The 13,062-nt window shown below is 47.4% G+C and overlaps 2 protein-coding genes across 8 annotated transcripts in view; one reads left to right on the forward strand and one right to left on the reverse strand.

Moving 5' to 3' along the window:
• The window catches only part of TTLL1 (TTL family tubulin polyglutamylase complex subunit L1), a 45,997-nt gene extending 36,429 nt beyond the window's left edge, over positions 1-9,568 (reverse strand). For 3 of the 6 annotated variants that reach the window (XM_068122270.2, XM_068122271.2, XM_068122269.2), the window contains exon 1: positions 6,868-7,161. In XM_068122270.2, coding sequence (XP_067978371.2) covers positions 6,868-7,030 — 163 coding nt within the window. In that variant the 5' untranslated portion in view covers positions 7,031-7,161. Of the gene's footprint in view, positions 1-6,867; positions 7,162-7,930; positions 8,013-8,592; positions 8,705-9,398 lie in introns of those variants that run through there. The other 3 variants (XM_068122272.2, XM_068122274.2, XM_068122276.2) reach the window with 3 other exon arrangements.
• The window catches only part of BAK1 (BCL2 antagonist/killer 1), a 45,576-nt gene continuing 41,519 nt past the window's right edge, over positions 9,006-13,062 (forward strand). The window contains exon 1 of one of the 2 annotated variants that reach the window (XM_068122277.2): positions 9,006-9,315. In XM_068122277.2, the coding sequence (XP_067978378.1) occupies positions 9,231-9,315 (85 nt within the window). In that variant the 5' untranslated portion in view covers positions 9,006-9,230. Of the gene's footprint in view, positions 9,477-13,062 lie in introns of both variants that reach the window. The other variant, XM_068122278.2, reaches the window with a different exon arrangement.

Consider the following 13,062-nt stretch of genomic DNA (forward strand, 5'->3'; position numbering starts at 1 on the left):
CGGTTCCGCCAAGCCCAGAAAGAACAAGGGGCTTTATCCCCCCTTGGTAAGGGTAAGAAGGGCGGCGTAGAACCATAACAATTGGTGTCAGGAGTGGGATTTGGAACCCTGGACAAAATTTTTGAACACCAAGATTTTGGACACCAATTGTACATATTGGCCGTAACAATTGGTGTCCGGGAGTGGGATTTGGAACCCTAACAAAAATTATTTGGACGAATTGGCCCCAAATTGCGAGCAGACGAAATTTAGTATTAAAACCAAATTTAATTCGTACCATGGCTAGCCAAGACGGTCGAATGCCGGTGGGGGTAGATGATGAAGAAGAATTAATGACCCAGGACCCACAGGAAGAGTTGGTAGAAGAGGAGGAAAGTGATGAAGGGCCGGCAGCAGGGGTAGAAAATGGCGGCGCCTCGCACGTGGTGGCGGAAGCCGAGCCCGCGGTGCCAAGGTACATGCAATTGTTTATGGCGCAAATACAGGCATCCATAAAATTGGAGGCGGATCGATTGGAAAAACAAATGGACGCCCAAAGTGACAAATCCACCCGGGAAAGGAAAGAAATGGGGGACAAATCCACCCGGGAATTGGAAAAAATGATGGCAGCGTCAAAGAAGGACATAAAAAAAGTGGGGAAGGACATAAGGCGCAGGATGAGCGAGGAGGTCGCATTGGGACGCGACGAGGTGACGCGGGGTGAGGAACACGTGGGGAGCGAGCATGGGCAGAGTGCAGCTAAGTTGACCGGGAGTATAGAAATCGTGACACGGGGTGTAGAGAAACCGGCGATCATCAAATTGGAAAAAGAAATTTTATGGGCGCCGACAGTCGAGGTATGGGGCCCCTCACAACTGTGTTCTCAATGTGACGACGTATTCCCACACGGAGATTTCTGTAGAAAAAGAAATCATTAGGATCGAAGAAATAATTCAAATTGAAGGAGCAATTGGGGCCGAAGAGATGGCAGAGATAGAAAACGAATCACAGAGGAAAGTAATGGGATTTGTACAAAGTCTGTATTTGCATCGTGATGTCGGGCTTGCTAACCAAATGGAAAGTTTGCAGGTGCTGGCGGGAAAGAAGGTCCCCAAAGTGGGTAGGAATAATGGTGCGAGTGTGTTTGGCGTGAAAAGGGTTTTGACGCGCTTGGGAGAGAAACGAAACCCGGGCGGTCGTGGAAGGTCCATTGTGCGGTGTACGAGGGCGACTGGCGCGCGTGTGAGAGAAAAGTGTGCACCGGAGCGCGAGTGTGTGCGAGAAAAGTGTGTTAGAGTGTGCGAAGAAGTGCACACCCGAGAGTGTAGAGAAAAAGTGTGCGAAGATTGGGTGTGTACCCGGAGAGTGCACACCTGTGGGTGTTACAGACTGTGTGCGGGTAGAGTGTGTTACAGAGAGTGTGCAGGAGTGTACACCAGAGCGTGTTGTAAAGTGTGTGCAGGAGTGCACACCCGGGGGTGTTACAGAGTGTGTAACGGAGTGTGTGAAAGGTGTGAGTGCGCCTGGTGTGCAGGTGCGAGTACGGTGTGCGAGGGAGAATGCACACCTGAGTGTGTAACAGAAAAGTGTGTAACGAAGTGTATGGGAGGTGCAGGGACGCCTCGGTGTGCGAGTGCGGAGTGGGTCGCGAGTGGTGAGAACGCGGCTCCAGCATCGACACCGACCGGGGTAGCGTTTAGCGCGACGGATAGCCGACGTGAGCCCTCGGTGAGTTGTGTGCAGGAGGGACCGGCCGGGATCGGTGGTGCGGCGGTTTCACAAGGACCACCGTGCACGACCCGTGCCGGACCCCGCCCTGTATGTTTGGTGCCGCGACGTGGCGGCAAAGACAATCGGCAAGGTTCAAGGGGAGGTAGGAGAGTTCGGAGCCGCGCACCTTTGCGGGTGCGATGCTCCGACCGTGGGCGGTTGGGCCACAGTGCGTGGGACCGCGAGGCCCCGCGCAGAGATGGAGCCCTGAACCTCGGCCCGTCCATGCCTCTTCCCCTGGATCGAAAATGCCGGGCGGACACCACATACAGTAGACTAACCAACCGCATGCATCGCTCGGCCTTTCGAAGCTGAGCTGTGACGACGTATTCCCACACGGAGAGGCTCAAGTGTAGTGGACGAATGAGGATAGTGTACCCTACGTGGGGGAATGGTAGTTTGACCATTCCTCACACGATCAGGGCCCATGAGCATTAGATTAGGGGGATGGCAGTGACAGGCACATGGGGGGCCAGCGATAGTTACCTCCATGGGGCACCGAAGCTAGCCGAGGGAGGGCTAGGATAATTGTTAGGGAATTAGAAGGCAGACCTTAGAGACATGACAATTAAGTAGGGACATTTGTACTATAGTGGGGACGTAGGTAGCTTAGATGGTTGTTAATGACGAAGGGAGTGCTTAGTTTAATGGGATGACGGGGAAGCACGAGTTTTAGGGGAAAAGCAGTTAGATAGATGATGCTGTATGTGTGAGGAATTGTGAGTAAGACAAACGGAGTTGTGTTGAAGTGTATGGAAAGTAGTGTGCGAGAAAAGTAGTGTGTGAGCACAAAAGGTGTGCAATACATTTGATTAGTGGAAATAAATGGTGCGCGAGACAAAAGTGGTGTGCGAAATAAATGGTGTGTGAGAAATTTGGCGTGGAATGCTTGGTGTGGAATAAAAGGTGTGGAATGCAAGGTGCGAAGGATTGAATGGGGGAAGCGTGGAACCCATTCGCGAAAGCCTGGGGGGTAGTGTAAACCCAGGTAGAGGGTATAGGCAAAATTTGTATGGATATTGACACCAGTGGTGCGGGTAGTGGCAAAGTAGTGCTTTGGAGGGTGCATGAGTCAGTGACATGGCTGGGCGTGTGGTTTAATTGGTGCGTATGGTTATTGGGGCACTCCGCCACTGGTAGTTTGTCGGCCAGGTGAGGCCGCAGGTAGGCTCTGGGAGCCAGTTCGGGTAGTTGTGAGTTGTTGAGTGGGGCCCGAGGATCCAAAGGAAGGACCGGGGTAGCCCAATGCCAAGGTGGGCATCAGGGCGGTAAAGAGCCAGGAGGGGCCTTCCCCAGTTTAGGTAGTCGCAGGAGCAGGTAAGCTTGGGTGGCGACTTCAGTGGCGGAGGTGCGCAGGTAGGTAGACCTGCTAGTGGAGCCACACGACCCAGCCCCGAAATTGTGCAAGGGCACAGTGTGAAAATTTGTAGGAGTGAGACCCAAATTTCAAGGGCAGAGTGGGCATTGGGAATTCGGTTTGTAGAACCACATAGTTTAAAGATGGCCGATTGGCAGGGTATGACCCCGGGTAGTGTAAATGAGTAAATTTCAGTAGTGTAGTTAGGAGAAGAGAAACCCCCTTCGCGCCATCCACAGCCATTCACCAAGGGGGACGAAGCTCCACACCAAGGCCAAGTGAACTGTTTGAGTAAGTGAGATGCATCAGGACATGATGGGACATTGTGTTGTTCCATTCCTTCCTTCCTGGGAGGGATTGGGAGACGAATTTGAGTTAGAGGGGGATATGGGAGACAAGACGTAGAGACGAATTTGTAAATACAAAAAGGGCTAGGGTAATGTAAGCTGACGTTGGGGGGTACGAACAGATAGGGACGAGCCTGCTCTGCTCGCTCTTCCGCGCCCCTTGTGCTGCATTACCTTGTTTTGCTGTGTACCTATGCGCCCTTTCCGCTTTGCTGGTCATGCTTTGTCTCTCCCCCCCACCCCAGGACCATTTTGGAGGTGGAACTCTGCAGCACCATCGACCTGTGCAGCGTTCCTTGCTGCACCTTGCTACATCTGTGCAGCATCCCTACTGCACTTTGCTACATCTGTGCAGCCGACTTGCGCAGCACTCTGCTGCCATATCCTTTTGTATAACTTTGCTGCACCTGTGTAGCACCTTGCTGCCACAAACACTTTGCTGCACCACACACACTATGGACCACAAGTTTTGTGGCCTTGCACCTCTGCTGTGTAGCACCTTGCTGCAAATTCACCTTGCATCTTCGGACCACTTGTTTTGAGTGGCATCAATGTCACGCAGTCGGACCACATAGGGTTGGCCCTGCCTGGCAGAGAAATAAAATAAAACGAATTATTTGTGTGTTTTTATTATGGTATGCTAGGGACGAGAAGATTTGGAAGTTTAATTAGCCCTGAAGAGCAGGAATGGCCTGTATGCCGGTCGGGGGCTTGCCGGTTTGATATATGCACACAGAAGATGCAAGAAGCAAGATGCAAGAAGCAAGATGCAAGAAGCAAGCAGCAAATGTGATGATGATGAGTGTGTTTTGTGTATTTTGCTGTGCTTTCTCTCCCCTCCAATCTTCTTTCCAACAAGTACAAAAAGTTTTAATTAAAACAAAAGCCGCGTCGATGTTACACAATGCCTAGATGCAGCTGTGCCTATAACGTCGATGTTATAAGCACAGGACATTCCTATTGATTCGATTACTTGATGTTATTTTTGTGCAAAGTGAAAATATATCTCGGCAATTTCCCGTGTGTGGCGACGAATTTTTAATATATCTCGGCATTTTCCCGTCTGTTATTTCAGGCGGTGTATGACTGACCATGCCGCGATGTAAAAATATATATATCTCGGCAATTTCCCGTATGTGGCGACACGTGAACGAAGCTATGCTCCTCTCTCCACATTATTGTGACGACGTATAAATTAAATATTTCATCGTGACGATTGTCATCAAATGGACGAATTTTTTATATATCTCGGCATTTTCCCGTCTGTTATTTCGGGCGGTGTATGACTGAGCATGCCGCGATTTAAACAAAATATATATATCTCGGCATTTTCCCGTCTCTTATTTCGGGCGGTGTATGACTGAGCATGCCGCGATTTAAAAAAAAAAAATATGTCAATGGACTTGAAGTTACAGGCCTTTGAGAATTCATTTCGTTCTATAAAGGGCAACTTTCATCGCATTTTCTTCCCGTTTTTTTTCAACCGAGTCTAAAACTATGTTGGCGACTGTGAAAAATGAAATGATATATCGAATTTGATTTGAAAGAAAACTGTGTGAGAGGAAGACACCACGGGCCTACAAAACAGGCCTCAAAGCTATGCGAGTTAATAAAATGGTGGATATTTGTTTATATGAAGGCTCTCCCAGAATGGGTGGAGCTATGGTTCCCAGAATGGGTGGAGCTTTGAGGTTTTGTCTTCTCTGCAAGAACAACAACAAGAAGAAGAAGAAGAAGAAGAAGAAGACGTGGTAACAACAACAACAGCAGAGTGCACTCTATGAGCAGCGTCTGCGACGCGGCTAAAAAGGACAGGTCCTGGGTCATAGAACTGTAAATAAGGAGTAAGTTTTTGTGCTTGTATATAAAATGCTGCCCACCGGCTATATGTTTAGTTTGACAAATTCCGGATTCGGTTAATTGTGGGCGTGATTCTGTTAGAGTAGCTACTCAACGCAATAGGTGGGACATATTTAGTGTTTTAAAACTGTCGCACACATGGGTTAGAGTAAATGTTAGAGGGAACCACATCTATATGTCACATGTAAAAGTGAAAGTTAATTTCCAGAACTTCCTCAAAAACCGGTCGTTCCAATTTTTGTAGGTTCGACCCGGGGACGAGTCTGACGAGGGAAAGGGGTAGTGTTGCGGTTTTGAGTTTTGTATAATAAAGGTTAAATTTCCCCCTCATAGTTAGTCACACAAACAACATGTAGCCTCGCGATAGTTCAGTTATTTCTTAGCATTTGTGAGCTCAGTCATTTTCCTGTGTTAGTTTTGCGTTGAGTAGAGTAAGGAGAATAGGTCCTTTCATCGCTTCCATTGTCCTATGCCGCCTCCATCGCCTTACGTCTCTTAATGCTGCCTTGGGCTTTTTGGCGAGAATTAACACGAGACCGGCTAGGAGGGTCGGGGCGGGACCGAATGAGGGCGGCAGAGAAGCTGACGGTAAGCGCGAGCCGCCAATGAGGGCTCACAGGGTGTGGCTGCAGCACTGCATCACAGGGCGTGGTTGGAAGGTTCGAGAAGGCTCAGGGCGTGGCAGATATAACCCGTCGCGCAAAGCCCCCAGGAGGACTGACGAGAGGGGACTCGTGAGGAGAGTGCGCGCGGTGAGCAGAGGAGTTCGAGCAGCAATTGAGGTACGACGACTGAGTTGGCATTGAGTGGAGAAAGACGCGCATGAACCAGGATATGCACTCATATGAAAGTGACGCTCGGTGGAGCTTGAAGCCGAGCCGCATATAGTGCATCGAGTTACGCGAGTGATAACGCGCTGTGTAACTGCCAGCCGCGCTGAGAGACGCGGACTTTTCCTTCCTACCTCATCGGCTGCCTTTTTTTCGGGAGACGCGCTACGAGGATCCTTCTACCACCTGCTTGCCTTCTGCACGGGATGTGCTGGGACCGTGGAGAGCCGGGCGGGGCCGTTCCTGGGCGACCAAGTCGGTGCGTTTTGGCCTGAACAGCATCCTGCCTGCAATTGCCTGTGTGAGTGTGACGGGCCCGAGTCTGGTGGGTCTAGGGGTTAGGCCTAGGGGTTCACTACTACCTAATTACTAACGCCGACCGGAAACGAGGGAATAACTCCCGCTCAAACCACGTATATGATGGAAAATGCCGAGCGGATAGCAATCCGCGATCCGAGCTGTTAACAAATGACTAGACCCGATTATAGCGGTTGCGATCGTGCCACACTTACCCAATTGGAGAAAAGACTGATGCGATCGGATGGAGAGGAAACCAAGAAAATAGGAAGAACAAAGCAATTTATTAACAATGTACAAGAAGGAGAAGAGGAAACGAAAGAAATGTACAGGATAGGAAGAGGAAGAAGAAGCACACAGGGCAGCCTTAAACAGTCTTATTCTTAATACCCCAGGATAAACGGGCCCGTCTCACATACACACTCACACGGGGATTGTAGATGGTTGATGGTCACCAGCGCGTCCAGGCTCCAGCCCGGCTCCGGTCCAGGCTCCGATCCAGCGGACGAAACCCGGCAGGCAGCTCCGTGTATAGTGGAACGCGAACGGACAATTATATAACAGGGGGAAGGCTGGTGTCCTAGCGGCATATGTAATAAGTGCACGCTCGTGCCAAACGCCCCCTCTCTCCAATGTCCTGCTTTAGCACAAGGTTCCAACCAGAGTCCTTTCACAAGCGCGCTCTTCTAGTCAGTCCTTCAAATCACAGTAGTCATCCTTCACGAGCGCTGCCGTATAAGTCCTCTAAAAGGGCTTTGCGTTCGCGCTTTTATAACTCAAGCAGCGATCGCTCCGCGAGCCCAAAAGCCACGCCTGTCAGGCGATGTTACGTCAGCCCTGGTTGGCTGGTCATCGCTTACTGGCCACGCCCTGATGGTGGGTTGACGTGGCCACACCTTCTTCCTGGCGTTCCGCCCCCTTTTTCCGGGCCTCACCTCGTGGCTTATGACGGCGTTGAGCGAGCTTACGAGCAGCTAAGGCTGCTGCTGCTGGCCGAGGAGCGTACCAAATTGGGAGGGCCGTGGGGTACAGACAGGAGGGCGCACTTAATGGCGTCGCTTGGAGAGGGAGGCTGGCAAAATGAATGGATGGGGACCTACTCCTCATTTGATTGACACAACGCAGATTCAACTATTGGGAACATGGCCTTATCTATACACATACTAATGAAATAACTGAAGTCCTATGGTGGCCTACGTGTTGCTTGTGGCCTAACTAGAGGGTGCTACCTTTAACCCTTTAATAATGTCATATTTACAAGAGTATGGGTTCTCAAAACCGCAACAATATATATATATATATATATATATATATATATATATACACACACACACACACACACACACACACACACACACGTCGTTCGTTTGAGTTGCGAGAAAATACATAACAGTAATGCATATACGTCAAGAACATATACACTGTATAAATTAAAGGAATAAATTTAAATAAGGGAGAAAAAAATTGAAGAGATTAAACGACATACTGACCGCCGGGTGTACACTGTACATAGTTCACGTCGTGCACTGTACATTACAATGTCTCCCTTGGATACTGACGTCATCACATCGCAAGGCGTTTTTAAAAGATGACCAAACAACAGTTATGTATCTTATGATTAATAATATCAAAATTGCTTTCAGCACCTTGATAACTTCCTCGACTGCGAACACAATTAAACAGCGAATATTAAAAAACCGACGGTATATAAAATAAATCCCGTAATCACGATCACACGAAAGGAAGCAAACGGTAAACGAGCCACGAAACGATTCACCAGGTAAATTGATTACCAAAAACGATAGAGCGTGACAAAGTTATTAAATGACGTAATTACTAACTTTATCAATGACCATGACATCATCGACGAATTACGTCATCACATTGGAAGAAGAAAAATGAAGGATTCAAAGTAATTAATTAATAAGGGCTAAAGATTGCAATTACATTTTACTGGAATAATAATATACTGTTACTGTACAAAATATATTATTACGACGACTGGAAAAATATAAATATATACTGTCGGCTATATAAATTATGTTATAACGGGAATAATATTATTCCCGCGCAAATTACGACATTTCAAACAACCACCTGAACATCTTTTTCTCATCTAGTTCGGCATTAGGTATAAACACTTAGGTTTTACCTGTAGTTTCTCTTTATTGTCGATTTCATTCCCATTTGGGATGAAGGAAATGTCGACATCACGTGACATGCAGTTGTCTTAACAACCTGCGCTCGATATCCCTTCACGAGTTTACGTCACCTGAGGAATTTTTTTCCCTTGAACCGATTGTTGTTCATGTTGAACACCTTTCGTTATTATCCTGAGGAAGGGAAGTATAACTATAATTATGTAGCAAATTTATGGTATTAATTGTATGTTAGCACCTGTGAGCGAAATATAAACATTGTCCGGTGTGTATAAAGCTGAGAATTGGAATCTATATATAAAGAAGAAATAATCAACTTTATTTGATATGCAGAATGAAAGCGGGGTTTTATATGAAGGAAAAAGGCGCGAAGCCGGAAGAAAGCTTCCCGAAGGCCGAAGGGCGTGTTTGATGACGTCACGCATACAAAGCCCAAAGGGCTCGTTGCTTCCGGGACTTTCAGGTGAAACTTCATTCGAGTTTTCACAGCCTGGTCGGCGTTTACTCGGCGTTTTGAGTTCGTATTTAGCGAACGAAGTTGGTTTTTAATGGTGTCGGCACAGTGACGTCATATCTGTTTATTGATTTCTCTCGACGCACCCAGTAACTCTCGAGCCGTCGTTAATTCGTGATGGCGAGCGGAGACGACGGAAACCTTCCCACGGATAGATCTTCCCCTTCACCTCCGTACAGCACACCTCGCCCCTCTCCGACAGGTAAGATCGAGCGCGTGACGTGTGCGCGCCTTTCGTGCCGGGCTCAGGTCGGCACATACTTACTCATTCACCTCTAAACTCACCTGGGAAGTGCTGGGATGAATGTTTTGTTCATTTCATTCGATGATCTGAAATGACGTCACGCACGTTAGATTCTACAGGTACATTTTCTTCTTTTTGAACGGTCGCATATACCGATCGACGTGTGTTACGTGATCCTGCTTGGTTTTGAACTCCATAAACCATTTACTGTACACGGTGTTTATATCCGGAAGGTGTGCGATGGATACGTCGAAGACTAGGTGTTATGCAGGCCCGGGCTTGCCCTGGAGCAGCTCGGAGACATACCTGGTCATGGTGGCTAGTGGGCTCTTAGTCTTCCACTCCGAGTGCCGCGGTCTATGTGAGGAAATGGAAAATCTGATCAGAGTAAAATATAACTATAAGTATAATACATATCTATTATCTTACACAACGAGGTCTTCGTATTAAAATATTTTAATTTCCTCCGATTTGTTCGCCTCTTCACGTATTTCCGGTCTTGATTGGCATTCACTTCCGTGTTCGGCCGCCACAAACATTCTTCCTCACCAGCTCAGGTGTTTCTTGGACCGGTCCAAATGGGCCAATAAGATCGCACGGCCAAATCCCGCTATTACGTCACGTCCCAAGTTCAACATTTTCGTCAATGAGTCGAGGTTAACCCTGTTCAATAATTCAACATTTTAATTTCGATATTACGTTGCGTAAAACGATTGCTTCTAAGAACATGACTTTTTTGACAACGGTTTTTGACTGAGACGTAACATTGAATTAGAATTGAAAAAATAAAGTTTGGTGCGGCTCCACGTGCCTGGGCCGGTGCGGCTCCACGTGCCTGGGCCGGTGCGGCTCCACGTGCCTGGGCCGGTGCGCCTCCAGGTGCCTGGGCCGGTGCGCCTCCAGGTGCCTGGGCCGGTGCGGCTCCAGGTGCCTGGGCCGGTTTGCCTCCAGGTGCCTGGGCCGGTGCGGCTCCACGTGCCTGGGCCGGTGCGCCTCCAGGTGCCTGGGCCGGTGCGTCTCCAAGTTTCTGGGCCGGTGCGTCTCCAAGTTTCTGGGCCGGTGCGCCTCCACGTGCTTGGGCCGGTGCGCCTCCAAGTTTCTGGGCCGGTGCGCCTCCAGGTGCCTGGGCCGGTGCGCCTCCAGGTGCCTGGGCTGGTGCGTCTCCACGTGCTTGGGCCGGTGCGCCTCCAAGTTTCTGGGCCAGTGCGCCGACAAATGCCTGGGCCTGTTTTTAGTCTGTCCGTCACTTGGAGATATGATACAAATGCACATTTCTATTTTTTTTTGGGCAAACTCTTCAAATTAACAAATTTTGTTTTAATACATTTATACGAACTGACAGTAGTAGTTGCTTCGAATTACGTCATTTCATGGTAAAAGCACAGAGCTCTATAATATGCAGGAACTACCACCGATGAGAGTGCATTTACTGATGAGGCCACGAGGCAGCCATATTGGGTTTTGCTGGCGACCAAAAGTTCCATCGTAAACGACGTGAAAAAAAATAATAAACATTTAGCAGATTTTTAAAGTTTTTTTTTATATTTTTTTTAGCGAGTACCAAGATGGTGACTGGTGATCAGTTTTTCTTGTTTTTTTTCAGCAAACCAGTGATCCAGTTATATTTATGTCGGTTTGTAAAACGGAGGCGGAGTGAGTGCTGAGTGGATGTTGAGCCAGCTGGTCACGAACGGCATATACCATCTCATGTTGGTTTTTATTTCTTTCTGTATTTCACTGTTTTGGTTATAGTTTGTCTGCTTCTTGATTAGATCTCGTTTTCGTTTTCGATTGTCAACTTTTCGATGTCAAATTCTCATGATGCTCATTCCGGCAAGCCATTACATAGGGCAAGCGGGAAGCGAGTAATCGAATAGAATCTGCAGTGTGACGTCAAATACAAGAAGTAAAATGTCTTGCATGGACACAGACGTGTCTAAAAAGTCTAAAAATGTGAAACCATGTTATGTACACACTAAATCCCATTGTGAAGGCCAGATATTTGGACAAAATTTGTTTTGGTGGTGATATTGACCCCCTATGAAGTAATGAAGAGTGACTTGGTCCTTGGATGTGAGCACATGGGTAGAAGTGGCCTGTCATAACATTGTGAATCACGTTATTACTTTGATAGTCAAAGGATACTTTGATATGAGAATACTTTGATAGTCAAAAATTTGTCAGATTACCACCGGGTTATCTGGCTGGATAAAGGCTGCATTCAGTGCAATGGCCTTTGTCTTATGTCGGAAAGAGCAAGTAAAACTTGGCCGACTTTCTTTGAACATTCGACGAGAAGATTTATAGCATTTGCGTGTTGATAATTTTACTATGCAGGTTTACTCAATTATATTTTCATATTTACAACTATAACTAGATATCTGCAATCACAAAGCGATCGTCCACGACTTACTCTTCACCTTCAACATTTAGGGATAGAGAGTAAAGACAATGTGTCCCAATATAAAATCTTTCCATTGAGCGACGGGGCTTGCTTTGATCTCTCCACGGCATCAAATTTTGAGTGTTTTCCCGTTCGTTTCTTTGTCAAATTTCCGCTGGGTATTTTGTTGTGTATGTGTTGTGTTTCTATTTGGTTTTGTAGTTGTTGCAAATTTGTGTGTAATTAGTCGTTTTTTTTGTTCGCGCCACGTGCGCGGCCTGATCTCTCCAGGCTCCCTCCCCCCGTCAGTGTTTTGTGAATATGGGTTCTTTCCTTCATAGTATTTGCTCGTTTCTTTGATTTGCTTTTCTCCCCCCTAACTCTCACGAACATCTTACCCTTTGTCCAGCGTTTTGAAAACAGAACAAACAAATAAACAAACAAACAAAAAAATTCTATATTAATTCTTTCTCTCCTCCCGGACACATGCTTGTTCGCTCTCCTCCTGTCTCGACTTGTGCCCCGCCCCCTATATCTCGTTTTTCTTCCACCTCTGCTCCTGCTTTCTCAAATCCACGTTCTCACTTGGAGACTTTTCCCAGATTGTTTTTCATGGTTTTGTTTAAATATTATTTAAATATGTTTAAACCGCAGCATTGATGCTGACGCCGCCCCCCCCCCCCCCCCCCAGAATTTCCATGTTTTAAACGTTTCCCAGTGTATACCCTGAATTAGAATAGGTACACCGTATCCCTGCGTGTCGTAAGAGACGACTAAGAGGGTTGGCGTCAGGAAGGGCATCCGGCCATAAAAACATTGCCTCAAAAAGAGAATGGAAGGGAAGTGGTGTGAGAATGGTGAAGGGTAGGCAGGGACAGAAATACAAGTTTATGTGCCAAGGGTGTCTGGAGGGTGTGAATGGTGTTGGTGTCCTGTTTTCTGAGGAGTTTGTAGACAGTGTGGTGAGTGTGACAAGAGTGAGTGATAGGTTGATGATGGTGAAAATGATGATTGGAAAGCTCTTGGTGAACGTCATCTCGGGATATGCTCCGCAGGTTGGTCGAAGCGATGAAGAGAAGGACAAGTTCTGGTGAGCGATAGAGAAGCTGATGGAAAACGTGAAAGATGAGGAAGTTGTTGTGGTAGGAGGAGACCTAAATGGACATGTGGGAAGGAGTATGGATGGTTTTGTGGGAGTTCATGGGGGTTACGGATATGGTGTGAGAAATGGAGAAGGTGAAAGGATTTTGGAGTTTGCTGATGGAGCTGATTTGTTGATTTGTAATACTCAGTTCCAGAAAGAGGATAATAAGCTTGTTACA

The sequence above is a fragment of the Myxine glutinosa genome, chromosome 7 (assembly GCF_964187855.1).
Source record: "Myxine glutinosa chromosome 7, kmMyxGlut1.1, whole genome shotgun sequence".
In the NCBI taxonomy this organism is placed as follows: Eukaryota; Metazoa; Chordata; class Myxini; order Myxiniformes; family Myxinidae; genus Myxine; species Myxine glutinosa.